The 14,184-nt window shown below is 54.6% G+C and overlaps 1 protein-coding gene across 4 annotated transcripts in view; it reads left to right on the forward strand.

Moving 5' to 3' along the window:
* The window catches only part of PLXNA4 (plexin A4), a 565,291-nt gene that overhangs the window by 478,962 nt on the left and 72,145 nt on the right, over nt 1-14,184 (forward strand). For all 4 annotated transcript variants that reach the window (XM_031455378.2, XM_064487352.1, XM_064487353.1 and 1 more), the window contains 2 exons: nt 6,678-6,878; nt 13,964-14,060. In XM_031455378.2, coding sequence (XP_031311238.2) covers nt 6,678-6,878; nt 13,964-14,060 — 298 coding nt within the window. The remainder of the gene's footprint in view (nt 1-6,677; nt 6,879-13,963; nt 14,061-14,184) is intronic.

Below are 14,184 nucleotides of genomic sequence, written 5' to 3' on the forward strand. Positions count from 1 at the left end.
CCACCAAGCAGGGGGGCCACTGGTCTCCAAGTGGCTTTGGAATCCGCAGGCTCCTCTGATGGGGGACCTGAACCCCCATCAGGCCTACACACTAAATAACAGCGATCCCTTAGGGAATAAAGGTGAAGTTCCATGGAAAAACAAATCTATTGACAAACATTTTTCCATGATGGACTATTTTGCTGTTATTTCTCATCCAAACTGAAAAGCAAAGTGAGCTGAAGGCAAGGTACATCTGGCCTACTGTGTACAGGCTCCGAGAGGAGGTTCCCGCAGCCCCTCTCTTCTTGAAGTTCAACCAGAGTGTTTACTCCAGAGAACAGTTGTAAGATCAGAAGAGGCAAAATGAATTCTATTTGATTTCCAAAGCTGTGCTTGAAAGTTCCTCCCCAAATCCCCTCCCACCCCCATACCCCTGAGATGAATCTGTAGCCAGGACAGGTATCAGGAAACCTGCCAATCCCAAGGTCAGTCCTCCTCGGGAAGGCTGGTAAGGCAGGGAAGGTCCGGCCCCAGATGGCTGCTTGCCCCTGGTGCTGAAATATCCCCATGCCCAGGGACGGGGCAGGCCAAGGGCATTTACCCCCGACCAGACGTGAAGGAGATCAGGCCAGCTGGCCTTGGCAGTGACTCCGCTCCCCCTCGTGCAGAGGAGCCATTCCTGGGACCCAACCCGAGGACACAAAACCACCCTTGCCGTGCCTTTCACCCTCCTTTGAGAAAGCAAAGCCAAGCCCAGCTAAAGAAGCTGCTTCCACCATGCGCCACCCCCGCTGCAGCTTCCATTACTGGGCTGCCATTTCTCCACTCAGCTGCACTTTCCATCCATCTCATCTGCCCCTCCCCAGCTTAAGGTTATGGGTATTTCCTTTCTGTATTATTACTTTGCTCTCTCCATAAACCAGCGCGTCATAGATCACGCTGATGGCATTATGAACTTGGGGAACAGCAAGAAAATATATGGCACATTGCCTTTTTGCCTTGGGCACCACGGGTCTGAGAAGGGGAGGGTAAATTTGGGGGGTTGGTTGGGGCTGGTGCTGCCTTGTCTTTGGAATTGATGCGGGCTGTGGTGACATGGCGGGGAAGGGTAACTTGCAAATCACTTATTCCTTAGCTGCCCCTCAGTGCTGCCCCCGCCCTGTGCCCTGTCCCCAGAGCTTCACATCCCCCCAGTCTTGCTGTAACAACTGGGAGAATTAGAGCCCTCATCTTGTAAACACACTTAAGGGCTGTAAATCCACAGCCTACCTACCACCCCCTCCCCAGGCAGCACCAGCCCTGAAGGCAGCTTTTCCTCTCCCAGCTGGGCAGCATTCTTTATGTTCCTGCTCAATTATTTAAATATGCAATGAAATCTCTGTATAAAGCAGCCACTGACATGGGACATGGTAGACGGAAGGGCATCTTTTTTGCTCTCATAGGTTGGCTTGGTGTTCATGCTCCCCCTGCAATTAGCAGTGCTATCTCTACTTCTGTGTGCGTTTCGGTGGAAACTAAAATGTGCCCAGGGCTGGGCAGTGGACCTAGAGCTCGCTGGAGCCATCCCTTGAAAGCCAAGACCTTAAAGATCTTCTTGTGCCTCAAGCCACCCCTCTCCCCACCCCAAAGTCCTTTCTTACAACTGCAGGATGCTGCCATGGGCAAAACAGCCTCCAAGGGAACTGGTTCTTATTGCATGCATTTGTCTCCAAATAATCTTGTTAAATGCAGGTGTTTTCCACCCTCCAAGAGCTGGCCCTTTCAAATGATTGTTCAGAGAAATATCTTCCTTGAAAAGAGAAGGGCAGTATGTTTTTGAGGAATTCTATAGCAGCGAGATCATCATCTGGGGATAAATGTCAGTAGGATGATGGTGAGAATGTTTTACTCATGGTCATTGTGAGAACTGAGCGAGGGAACTGTGTCCTTAATTTCTTTCCCGTGGACACGGGAGTGTGTTGTACCAAGAAACAAGACAGCACATGGCAAAATACGTGCAAGGTAATGGAGGTGGTGGAATGCACTGGGCTGAATCCTTGTACCCCTTGTGCCGTGTAAATTGTGCTAGCTAGAATAACAGTATCACACACTGCCTAGCAGGGCCATACCCACCTGTATGACTATACCTTGCAATATAACACTTATTAAGATATTAAAATACTTCCCTCCTGGTAGGTAAATGGCGCTTTCAGGAGACCAACCTCCCCCACAAAGCCCCCCGCCCTCTCCAGCGTGCAGTGGTTGATCTTTTGAATACCACGCTTGGAGCTAGTTGAGTAGACATGGTTACCCATTTTTGAGACAGGAAAACTGAGCTTCGGAAAGGATGTATCCCAGGTCATCTACTGGGTTAATAATAAAACTAGGACCATAAAATTCATCAAATCCAAACCAGCTTCTTCATTTATGGATGAGGAGACCCAGAGGGTTTAGGGACTTGCCCAAAGCCACATGGTTGTCTGGTGGAGGTCCTGTCCCAGAGCATAGGGAACATTCCAGAAGTGGGGACTGATGTTAGGTGAGCAGTGGCTGGAGCTGGGACCTCCCTACCCATCCCCCCTGTGTTTGGGGCACTGGGAGCTGTTGAAATTGTTGGGCTCTGAAGCCTAGGAGGGATGGATAAGCTGGACGGTGGGGGCTGACGGGATGTTTATGGAAAGGCACACATTGGAGGAAGCAGGGGAGATGGATCCTTGGGAAATGAGGTAGGAACGGGGAGTAGCTGAGGGACAAGGTGCAGCCTGAGCTGAGGAGGAAGAGCTGGAAAAGAAGAAATGTTTGTTGAGTGCTTGCTCCCTCTGTGCCAGGTGCCTTATATGCGGTCGTTCATGGACTGCCCCCAAATGACCCTGTGGAGGATGTTTTTAATCCTCATTTGTAGTGAAGCCAAGCAATGTTTAGAGCTCTTTCAAGACAGAAATTAGCAGGAGGAAGATGGACTTGCCCTCATACTTATAAGATTCTCCAACTAGGTTCTTTCGAGTTAAGAAATCTCAAAGGTAAGGACACGACCTGCATGGCCTGAGCCCCCGACGATGACCGCAGTGCTGGGAAGCAGGGCATGAACGCCAGCCATGGAGAAACGTGGAGTTGCTCTGCAATTCCCCGTGAGCATCAGACTCAGAGGTGGTTTGGTACCCGGGATCTCAGCATGAGCCAGGCAGGGTCTGGGGAGCTGAGGTGGCAGGAGGGGGCAGCACGGTGGCAATGGTCCCTTCTTGCCTTGTTGCCTGGGGAAAAGTTGCCATTTTACATTTCAATTAGGAGGGACACTGGGGTCAATCAGCAGTGCCACCAGAGGAAAATGGGCCCAGCCCAGCCCTGGGCTTCTCCAATTATTATTAATGAACTTAGTCTCAGAGCCGCCAACCTTTTTATATGCAAACTAGGCCTTTATGGGGCCACTGGCAATCAGGAACTCATTAGAGAACTTGGTGAGACTCTTCCAGGGGAAGAGAGAGAGGCTTAGCTTCTGTATCCTGGACCAGAACCAGTCTAACCCCTAGGCCCACCACAGGAGGGGTCTGAAGCCCCCTAGTCCCACCTCTGGGAGATCCTTCTGACCCACCACCCCATCCTAAGGTGGTCCTCCCTGCCAGTGAGAACTTGCCTGTTTGGTTAAGGGGAGGAAAGAGGATGGGCTGGCATCCGAGTTCTTCAGCTGCTGGCACGTCTGCTGACACTGAACCATTTTTTTTTTTTAATTTTATTGAAGTATAGTTAGTTTACAATGTTGCATTAATTTCTGGTGTACAGCTTAGTGATTCAGTTATATATATATATTCCTTTTATATGCTTTTTCATTATAGGCTACTACAAGGCATTGAATATAGTTCCCTGTGCTACACAGTAGGACCTTATTGTTTATCTATTTTATATATAGTAGTTGGTATAACTCCAAACTCCTAATTTATCCCTCCACACACACCCCCTTTCCCCCTGGTAACCTTAAGTTTGTTTTCTATTTTGTAAATAAGTTCACTTGTGTCATTTTTTTAGATTCCACATGTATGTGACATCATATGGTATTTTTGTTCCTCTTTCTGGCTTACTTCGCCTAGTGTGGCAACCATCATTTCCCTCTCCCCGCCTTGGTTTTTCTCCTTTGCAAAGTAGAAGGGATCCTTAGTTGGTTCAGAGGACTCAGCTTCAGACACCCTTGGGGCACCAGGGTTGCCACATCTCCCTGTGGGCCGTGGAGATGAGAGAGCCCAGCACACGTGCTGTTCCTCCACATGCAACACACCGCAGGCTCCCCTGCAGATGCGGATGCAGCAGGGGGCAAGGTCAGGCCAGGTGTGCTTTAGGGGAGGGAGAGCTGCCGGGGCCTCAGGTAGCAGGAAGTGTGAAGTCAGGGCTGGGCCGGACCCTCTGGCTCACTCCCCACCTGTCACAGACCACCCCTCTGGAGTCTCCAACATCACACACCTCCCCCACCCCCACCCCCACTTAGTCCTTTGCAGAGATTACTCTTGTCTTCTCTGGGTCCTGAGTTCTCATCTTGCCTCAGCGAGGAGCGGAGAGGGCGACAAAGGCAAGAGTGCGGGGTGAGGCTCTAAGGCCCCCTCTCTGTGCTGGACCTCCAGGTCCCTAGAGTCCCTGAGCCCCAGGGCCATAGGCGGGCTTCAGGGCATGTCCTCCATCCCCTCTCTCTCCAGCTGGCCTGCCTCCCTGCTGCTCCTCTTTGTTTTCTGTATTTATTTTAAACTGTGGTGAAATGCACAAATCATAAAATATCCTGCCTTAGCCAGTTTTAAGTGTAGTTTAGTGGCATGAAGTGCATTCACGTTGTGCAACCATCACCACCATCCATCTCCAGAGCTCTGTTCATCTTCCCCAGCGGAAACTCTGCGCCCATTGAACACTAACCTCCCCTCTCTACTCCCCCAGAAACCACTATTCTGCCTTCGGTCTCTGAATTTGACTGCCCTGCCTACCTCGTATGAGAGGAATCGTGTCGTGTTTGTCTGTATACAGTGACTGGCTTATGTCACCCAGCATAATGTTGTCAGTGTTCATCCGGGACATCGCGTGTTAGAATCCCTTCCTTTTTAAAGCTGAAGCATATCCCATTGTATGTATATAGCACGTTGTGTTTACCCTCCGTCTGTCTTGGTTGCTTCCACCTTTTGGCTGTTGTGAGTTTTGTTCTGTGACCTTGGGTGTCAAGTTCAGACCCTGCTTCCAGTTCCTTTGGATGCAAACCCAGAAGTGGATTGCTGGGTCTGCGGCTCCTCACTTAGCTGCTTTTCAGGATCAAGGCACGGGCAGCCTGGAGGAGAGTTGGGGGTTGTTTAATGGGCCTGGAGTACTCCCTGAAGCAAGGCTACAGGGTCAACAGGAAGCACAGAGGTGAGATGACCCAAATCATGGAATCAGGACTGGTCAGAGCTGAAAGGGTCCTTGGATCCCGCCCAGCTGACAGATGAGGACGTTGAGTCTCAAAGTGGGGGTGTCGTGTGTGATGGGCTCTGGGCTCCCGAGCTGGTCAGAAGCGCAGCTGCCCTAAAGCTCTTCTCCCTCCCAGCTTTCAGTGACAGAGGGGCTCACCAGGAGGGCCAGCTGCCCGGTGCCTGATTGCCCGGGACCCCTCCCATCTGCCCTTCCCCCGGCCACCTTTCTGCCTCACTCTGCTGGGGAGGAGTGCTGGGGCTGGGGGGACAGTCCTCACAGGGTGTGTGAGCTGTGCGTCCCGTGGCCAGCCTGCCCAGAAGCACGCCCCAAGCAGTCTGTCTCAGTCAGCGCACCCCAAACAGTGCCGCAGCTGGAGGAGTCTGGGGATGGCGGGACCTGCCTAACACAGGGCCTCACTCCTGCCTAGGCTGTCAGCCTGGGGTACCTGCTCCCTTCCACCTACTCCTGAGCATCCAGCAACACACAAGCTCCCACCTCTCATCTGAGCAGAGTACCACACGCCTTATTTGATCTCATTGTCCACTCCCTGCCACCCCTCAACAGAGCTGATTGCCCCAGCAAAAGGGGCCCAGTGACTCGTTTCCTCTGTCTCCAGATGCAGTCGGGGTCCCCTTTGGCTTGGGAATGAGCATACCCATCTGGAAGGGGCTCAGTGTGTACCTGCTCTGAGGGGCATTTCCTTGGGGTCAGGCCCTCCCCAGCTCTCGGTCAGAAGCTTCTGGACTTAAAAGGCCTCTGGGGCTCATTCCAGAACATTCCCGAATGCCAGACTCAGTCTGCCTATGGAAGGTCCTCCTATCCCCTCCTGCTGTGGCCAGACTCACATTCCAGAGCCTCGGCCCAGGGCTTTGCATCACTGTGGAGCTGCTCACATGGGCCCCTCTGTCCCAATTCTTGGCATCTGGAACAGAGGCAAAGGGTGGTCAGCCCAGAGTGGGATGGGATGCCCAGAAAGGGGGTCAGATGCTAGGATAGAAGGGGTGCTGAGAGGGGACCAGCAGCGGGCTAGCCACAGGGTCTAGAGTGCATTAAAGTGGAAGTTGAAGAGAGCAGGGGATGACCTCCATGAAGAGCGGCCTCAAGGCAATGGTGCTGGGACCTGGGGTTCCTCAGTCTCACTGCCTCTCCCACAGTCTGGGGTGGAGGGTGGGCAGGCCAAGTCAGGGTGAGCCCCTGGGAGGGTGCATCAGGCGAACATCTGGCTGATGTCTGGATGTCTAGGGGGCTCCTGCACCTTCGTCTTCCTGCTCCCCAGCCTGAGCCCCACTGTCTGTCCACAGGACTGCCCCCAGCTGCTGCGAGTGGACAAGATCCTGGTTCCCGTGGAGGTGATCAAGCCCATCACTCTGAAGGCCAAGAACCTCCCCCAGCCGCAGTCGGGGCAGCGCGGGTACGAGTGCATCCTCAGCATCCAGGGCAGTGAGCAGAGGGTGCCCGCCCTGCGCTTCAACAGCTCCAGCGTGCAGTGCCAGAACACCTCCGTGAGTGCCCCCCGCCCCTCGCCGGGGCCCCTTCCCAGGGTTGGGTCAGCTCAGCTCGGCAGGACTGCCCCAGACACCCACAAAACCACTCCGCTCCCCACCCAAGTGCTCCCTCAACCCTGCCCACCCAGCTGAGTTTATCAAGTGTCTGCCCGTAGGTGTGGCCCTATTGTGGTGATGAGGGGCCTCTGCCCAAGGCAGGGGCTGTGGTACAAGGGGCTTTGGGGCCACTGAGTGCTGTTCGTGGGCAGATGTATTTGCAGGGTGTGTCCATCCTCCTTCCTGAGAGCAGCCCTGGGAGCCCTGCCTTCTTACCAGGGCTGATCTGAGCCCACAGAGGCCCACTGTGGCCCGTGCACCCACACAGAGTCTGGGTCCCAGCACACGAGGCTTCTGAGGCAGACCAGCACCTGCAAAGGGAGACTTGGAACAGGAGGGAGCTGGCTCGGGATGTGCTGCATGAGTCAACACAAACCCTGCCCAATATTTAGAAATCCACGTTAGGACCATGTGGGACCAATGACAGGTCAGCAGCCTCTTGCTGCCAGCGGCCTTTGCCTGATTCCTCCTGCATCACGCCGTGTATGTGACTATGCACCACCTGTCTGTTCCCCCGCTGGCCTTGTGGCCTTCCCAGCCACTGCTCTGCCCTCCCTCATTCTCTCTTTCTGGGCTGCTTCTCTGTACCCTGATGCTCAAACATTAGACTTATAGACTTGGAACATTTTCAAGCTGTAAGAAACCTTAACATTCTTCTTACCTATAGAGAAGAGAAACTGGAGGTAGAGAAGCAGGGCCAGAATTGGGATTGTGGAGCTGAGAGTTGTACAATTTGGAGGACCTTTTTTAAGAATGAAATACTTCAGTACAAATGAGATACACAGGCAGGCCTTGGGAAGTCAGCAGTGCCTTTCCTTGTCCCACTGGTACTGACCAGAGCGCCAGCATCAGGCACCCCAAGGGGACACCTGGTGGGAAGAGCCATGCAGGCAAGTGCTGGGCCCTGAGCTGACCCTGAGGCGCCAGAGGGTAAATGACGTGCTCAAGGTAACATAGCTAGTGAGTGGCAGGGCCAGATCTAGATCTGGGGTCTCCTCCTGTACCACACTGCCTCCCATTCATCCTTGTCATTGCTTCTGGGTACTTATATGTAGTGACTGTATTTGGGGGTGTGGTGTGGGACCAGGAGAGTCGCAGATAAAACTCTTCCTGGGAGTACCTCCTCTTCCTGCAGAAAGCAGTCTAGGGGTAAGTGGAGCTCAAAGAGGCCCACACGCTGCCCCAAGGATGCTCAGCATTACAGGGACTGAACGGATGGTTGGCTTCCCAACCTCTGAAACCCCAGATGTGTCCCCACCGCTCCCATCTCCCTCCTCCCCTGGTGACCAGGCTATGTTGCAGATTTCTGCAGCACCGCAGATTAAACCTGCAAACAAAAGGGACATTAAACACCTCCAGCTTCTTCTTAAATCCCAAGGCCGAGCAGACCAGCCCCAAGAGTGTGGCTCAAATGATTCTCCCCAAGTGAGAAAGCCCTGTGGGAAGAGTCAGCCTGGACCCACATTTGACTCAGCAGGAGGCTTGCGGGATTTCAGGCCCCGGAGAAAACAGCCTCGCTTCCTCAGAGAAGCTGCCCCAGGGATCCAGGCCTGAGAGGCGCCAGGAGGGAGGACAGAATCTGCGGCCTCTGAGTTCCCCTTAGAGAGACATGTGGGTGTCAGGAGACTGGGCCTCCAGCGCCCCGGGCTCCGCCCTACTGTGTGAAGTAGAGGAAGGTACTCCAGGTACTAGCCGGGCAGATGGGGGCCAGGTCTCCTCCTCTGTGGGGCCCTCTTGGGGTGCCTGGTGCTGGCGCTCTGGTCAGTACCAGTGGGGCTAGGAAAGGCACTGCTGAACTCCAGCGTGGGCATTTGATGTCAAATTCTTGGGGTCTAAGAAATCAACAGGTCCCACAGCTCCTTGTGTGGGAGTTTCACATCCTGAAACCCCAGGACGCAATGGCCAGTTCTGCCTCGAGCCCCTGGAGGCTCCAGTCCCTGGACAGGGGTCCACGGGCCCTGCGCCATCAGCCAGCCTCCAGTGTTTGCAGGCTTGGCGCCTCCAGACCTGCCTCCAGGAGACGTGGAGGCACCAGAGCCACAATGGGAACATGACACTGGGGCTGGAGCCCGGGAGCCCAAGGCTCTGGCCACCAAGGAAACGATGTGACCTCTGAGCCCTCAGCCTGCTCCCCTGCCCTCCCTTCAAGAGGTGGGGAGGGCTGTACTGAGCTCTGCCCCCCGGACTAGGCACCCCCTGCCCAGGCCTCCGTCCCGTCCCCTCCGTGGACCCCAGTCAATGCCCCTAGGGCGCTGCTTCCTAAGCAGCTCAGCCCCTCAGCCGACTCCGCCTGCCTTTTCACTTCAACACCCGAGTAAGGACAGTGATGGGAAAGTTTGTCTCTACCATTTTAAAGTCTTAGAAACTGAGGCAACAGGAGGTGTGCCCCACCAAGAGCGGATTCTAGGAGGCCCCCCCTGCCTACCGGGGCCCTCTGGAATCACACAGTTGAGGAGGGCTCACCCTGACTTCCCAGGAGCCTGTCTTTTCAGGGGCTCAGGGGGGTCCCATTTTAATGCTCTCTCGGCCAGGGTGCCGCTTGCTGTGTCAAGTGACTTCCTTAAAAAAATGCTGGGCTCATGGTCAGGGGCAAGCCTCCCTTACTGTAATTACGGAAAATAACACACCATCAGGGCAGGAACAGACCTGAGAGTATTTACTTGATCCTGTGACAGAGGTGGGGAGGTGTCTCAGAAGCCCAGAGAGGGCAAGTGACCAGCCCCAGGTCCCACAGCAAGTGAGCAGCAAATTCAGAACTTGAACCCAGCTTCGTAACATGTCCCCTCATGAAAGGTTAGGCCAGAAACAGCAACTGAGCAGTTCATACCCCAGCCTTGGTGTTATTCCCGGGAGCAGGGTCTGATCTACCTCAGAGAGGATTGTGGAGGAAGAGTTACTGTTGTTTCATTTCCTAAATGAGCTCTCTGGAATGAGGGGAGGGGAGGGGAAGGATCTAATAGAGAAAGCCCCCTCCCTGGTTTATGACAGCAGAGGGAGGTGGGTGACCACGAGTTCTCAGGGGAGGGCAGAGAAGGAAAAGAGAGACACAGGAATATTCTGCACGGGCACAACACAGGGCTGCATGGGCAGGCAGGTCACTTCCAGCCCACTGTTTGGGGTCAGGCCATCGGCCAATCACTGCCGCCCTCGGGGGCCTGTAGAAGGAGAACAGGGCAGTTCACAGGCGGCAGTTGGAGGAGGGAGCCACGGGGGGTGTGCGTGGCCTCCTTTAGACCAAGGCTCCAGGAAATGTCAAGTGCTGCTAATAATAGTGCCCGGTGCCCGCCTCTCCCTCACCGGCAATGGCGTGAGGAAGTGGGCCGCACCGGGCCCTGGGGCTCTGGGCCCAGCTTCCACGACCCACGTGGCCTCATGGTTTCTCGGGGTGTCCCAGTTTACCACATGCAAAACAAGGCTGGGGAGACCAACAGGGGCCACTTTTCCCCTTCCTGCTTTACTGGAGCACAGCTGAGCCCTGCAGGATCCTGGAGATGGGCATCTTACCTTGAGAATAGAACGATAGAATTTTCCAGCAGAGTATCTCAGACAAGAGGATGGTTGGAGGGAAGAATGCCTAAGTTATACAGAAGTTTTCTCTTTGCTTTTGGAGGTAGAGAAGCTGAGGCTTACACTCTCCCCAGGTGATGAGCAGCGCCATCCACAAGCTGGGCCGTGGTGTGCCAGAGCTTGATTGAGACACTTAACCCCCTGGCCCCTGGGAGCCTGAAACACTCTTTCCTCATCTCTGGGCTTTGTGCAGATTAACTGCCCACTGATTACAGAGAGCTATATAAATGCTAAGTGGAGTGGAGGTGGGGAGTCTGGGAGATGGGAGCCAGTGGTCCTGGCTCCCCAGCTGTCTGCCCCTCCCCCTGCTGGATGCAGGTCATGGCGGGGGGAGGAGGGGGGACATCTCCAGGCAGGAGGGTGAGTTCTCTAGAGACCAAGGGGTTCGGGGGGAGCACACAGGATTAATGATTTCTGTAATATTACAGAATCAAGATCTCAGGAATGGGGTGGGGAGAAAAAGGAAGCAATGCCCAGCATATTTGATCCGGAAGCCTTTTTTATTTTCAATTTTCTTCAAAAAGGAAACACGTGCACACAAACACACATGCACATCTGAGCACATAAGTGTTCTCGTCTGCGTACATCTCCATATGTACGCATGTCTGGCGCGTAAAACTCAGTAAGGGCTGCTATTATTATTCCACATAAACGTAAACACAGGGAACACAAGTATGTTTTTGCACAGCATCCCCAAGTGTATACACAGAGATTAAATTACACAGTAATATTTGGGTGCTCATTCTCTGCGACAGGCACTGTGCTCAGAGCATCGGATGGTTATCTTCAGCCCTCCCAACAGCCACACGAGGTTTGCACTGTGTGTGATTCCCACTTTACACTTGGGGAGTCTGAGACTCAGATCGTCTGCCCACGTTCACATAGCCTGTACTGTGGAGCCACTTCATGGCAGCACATGTGTGTGCCCGTGTGTGCTCATGTGCACATGCATGTCTGAACGAGTAGGTAACACGGATGTGTGCACAGACCTCTCCTGGAGTCACCATGCAGACACATTCGTGCATGCAGACACCTAGATGCGTACACAGGCAGTAGTTCTTGCCTTGTTCTCTGGGGGATTTCAGGTCGTTACTGTGAGAGGCCTGATGATTCTACTGATCTTTGGCCAGCACACCCCTGGGCACCACCTGTTGCTTCCACTTTGGGTCCTGGCCAGACCCAGAGAAGCAGGAGCCTGGCTCCAGTGGTGAGTTAGGCACCACCAGCATCCCTCCCAGAGGCTGGAGCAGCCTGACACCAGCCCTCGTCACCGCCTGTGCCTCACGGGGCCCTGGAGAAGAGGGGTGAGAAGATGGGCAGCGGAGCTTCACTAGGGGAGGAAACGGGGAGGGGGCGTCTGGAAAGTGTTCTCCCCCTCCACCCGCCCTCCTCTTGCTCCTACATGCTTCCCCCTTGGCAGTCCTCTGTCTCCCTGCTGCTAGCCGACGGCCAGGAGCACTGATTCTCTAACTTTAGCGGCACCAGACTCACTAGAGTACCTCCTTGGAAATACTCCTGTCTCGCGAGATGCCGATTCAGCAGGTCTGGTGGGGCCCTGGAATCTGCATTTAGAAGACCTCACCTCCCCCCAACCACGATTCTGCTGAAGGTGGCCCATAGGCCACCCTGAGAACCGCCAGTCTAGAGCAGAAGAGGCTTTTTGAGAAAACTCAGGACAACTTGCAGTGACCCACCCAGAGGCAAAAAATTTGGTCTCTGGGCAGTTGGTTACTGGGCTACATGGTGAAAAGCTTGAGTCACCAGCTGAGTTACAGGATGATCCAAAAAAATTCTTCCCTGTTGTTCCTGCAGTGGGTGGGGAGCTTCACTTTCTTCTGTGGCTGAGCCTAGACCCTGGCCCTGGCCCTGGCCCAGGTGTCATAGGTCTCAAGGGAGATTATATGAGAGTGTGGATGGTGCAGTGCAAACCACCGCCATTGTGAGGGAAACACCCAGTGTGGCTTCCTGGCCTGGCATCTTCACCAAGGAGTTAGTGAAAACTTTTGGAGCACTAGGGCAGAGCCTGAAGCAGGCTGGACGCACGTCCTACTTATGTTTCTGTATGAAGACGGCGTCTCAGCATATTCACCATGGAGCACATTCTATAACTCAGCGTTATAGGGCAATTTCCCAGATGAGGATGGTAACAGCTCCTTTAGAAGCCTCTGCAGATGCCTGAGACCCTCCCCAGCTGATGCATGCTCCCGGTTCTACACTGTCCTCCCCTCAGTGAAGGAGGGAGCATCAGCTGCCTACCCAACATCCATGAACATCCCCATGGCCCCGCACCACCAAACCTAATCTCCAAGTTAAAAGAGCCCTCTGGCTCTACAAACACAACTTCAGACCAGGTCCCCTGGACTGACCTTTTCTAACAAATTGCCTGCCCTCAGCCTCTCCTCTGCAGAAAACCTGTCTCAGCTCTGACCCTCCATCCCACCCCCTATGGTGGGCAGAATCCAGTGGAATAATGAGAAATCACCAGGTAGAGATTGGAAATGCTGCCCAAGACAGGCTGGGAGTTCCTGCCGCCTACCCTCCTTCTCTGGGGATGGGAAGTGTCTGCTGTCAGAAGGCAGATGGAGGCTGGCATGCCAGGGACTGCCCCTCCACTGGCACCCCTGAGCATACCTCCCCCCTCCCCTCCTCCTCACTCCTTGGCACCACATTCCCAAGGCCTGGACCAAGCCGGGTGGGACATCAGACTCCGAGGAGAGCTGGGCAGGGAAGCAGCACCCAGAGGGCAGCTGCAGAGCTGGGCCCGGGCTCCGTCTTGGAGCCTCTGGAGCCTCGACCCAGATTCCTAGGTGTGAGCCTCAGGGTTTCCCACCTCACCTCTGAGCTTCCACCCAGTCCTCTTCGCTGGTAACCCTGAGCCCCTCATCCCCTGAAGAGGGCAGCCCCTTCATTTCTTACCCTCTCTGATCACTATCCCTGTTGGGAACTGATCAGGTCTCTGGTAAAGCACCCATCTCCCCCAAACATTTCCTAGAAATTAAAGTTCCCAAATCAACTCAAGGGCCTGGTAAGGCCCTAAAGGCCAGAGTTCCCCTGGGCAGCCGGGGAGGAAGCGGGCACCTCCCTCAGTTAAACCTCCGGGGGAAAGCCAACTGGTGGGAACAGGCCTCCAGAGAAGGTGGCCAAGCCACTTGCTCAGGTCTACCCTGTGAACCCGCATTCCAGATGGGCGTCCCACTCAGGCCTGGCCCTCCCCCCTTAGCTTCTGGGCCCCTTGCGGTGTGCTTCCCCACCCTGCCTGTGCCTACGTGCTTACCCGTACCCACATACACACACACGCACACACACAGCCTTGGCCTGTCCTTGGCACCCCATGCTCTTGTGGGCACCAGGCCGAACACTGGGCCCTCCCTAGAACCCTTTGTGACCAGCTTTCTCCTTTCCTCCCGGACCTGCTGCAGTATTCCTACGAAGGCATGGAGATCAACAACCTCCCAGTGGAGCTGACAGTCGTATGGAACGGGCACTTCAACATCGACAACCCAGCTCAGAATAAAGGTGCAGAAGAAGGGCCGGGGGAGGTAGGGGAGCAGGTGGAGGGAGCAGCTCCCCTTCATGGGCAGTGCCATTTGTCCCCAGCCCCTGCCAAGCCCGCCCTCCAGCATCCCCACCACTGTGACTG

This window comes from Camelus dromedarius, chromosome 7 (genome assembly GCF_036321535.1).
Source record: "Camelus dromedarius isolate mCamDro1 chromosome 7, mCamDro1.pat, whole genome shotgun sequence".
In the NCBI taxonomy this organism is placed as follows: Eukaryota; Metazoa; Chordata; class Mammalia; order Artiodactyla; family Camelidae; genus Camelus; species Camelus dromedarius.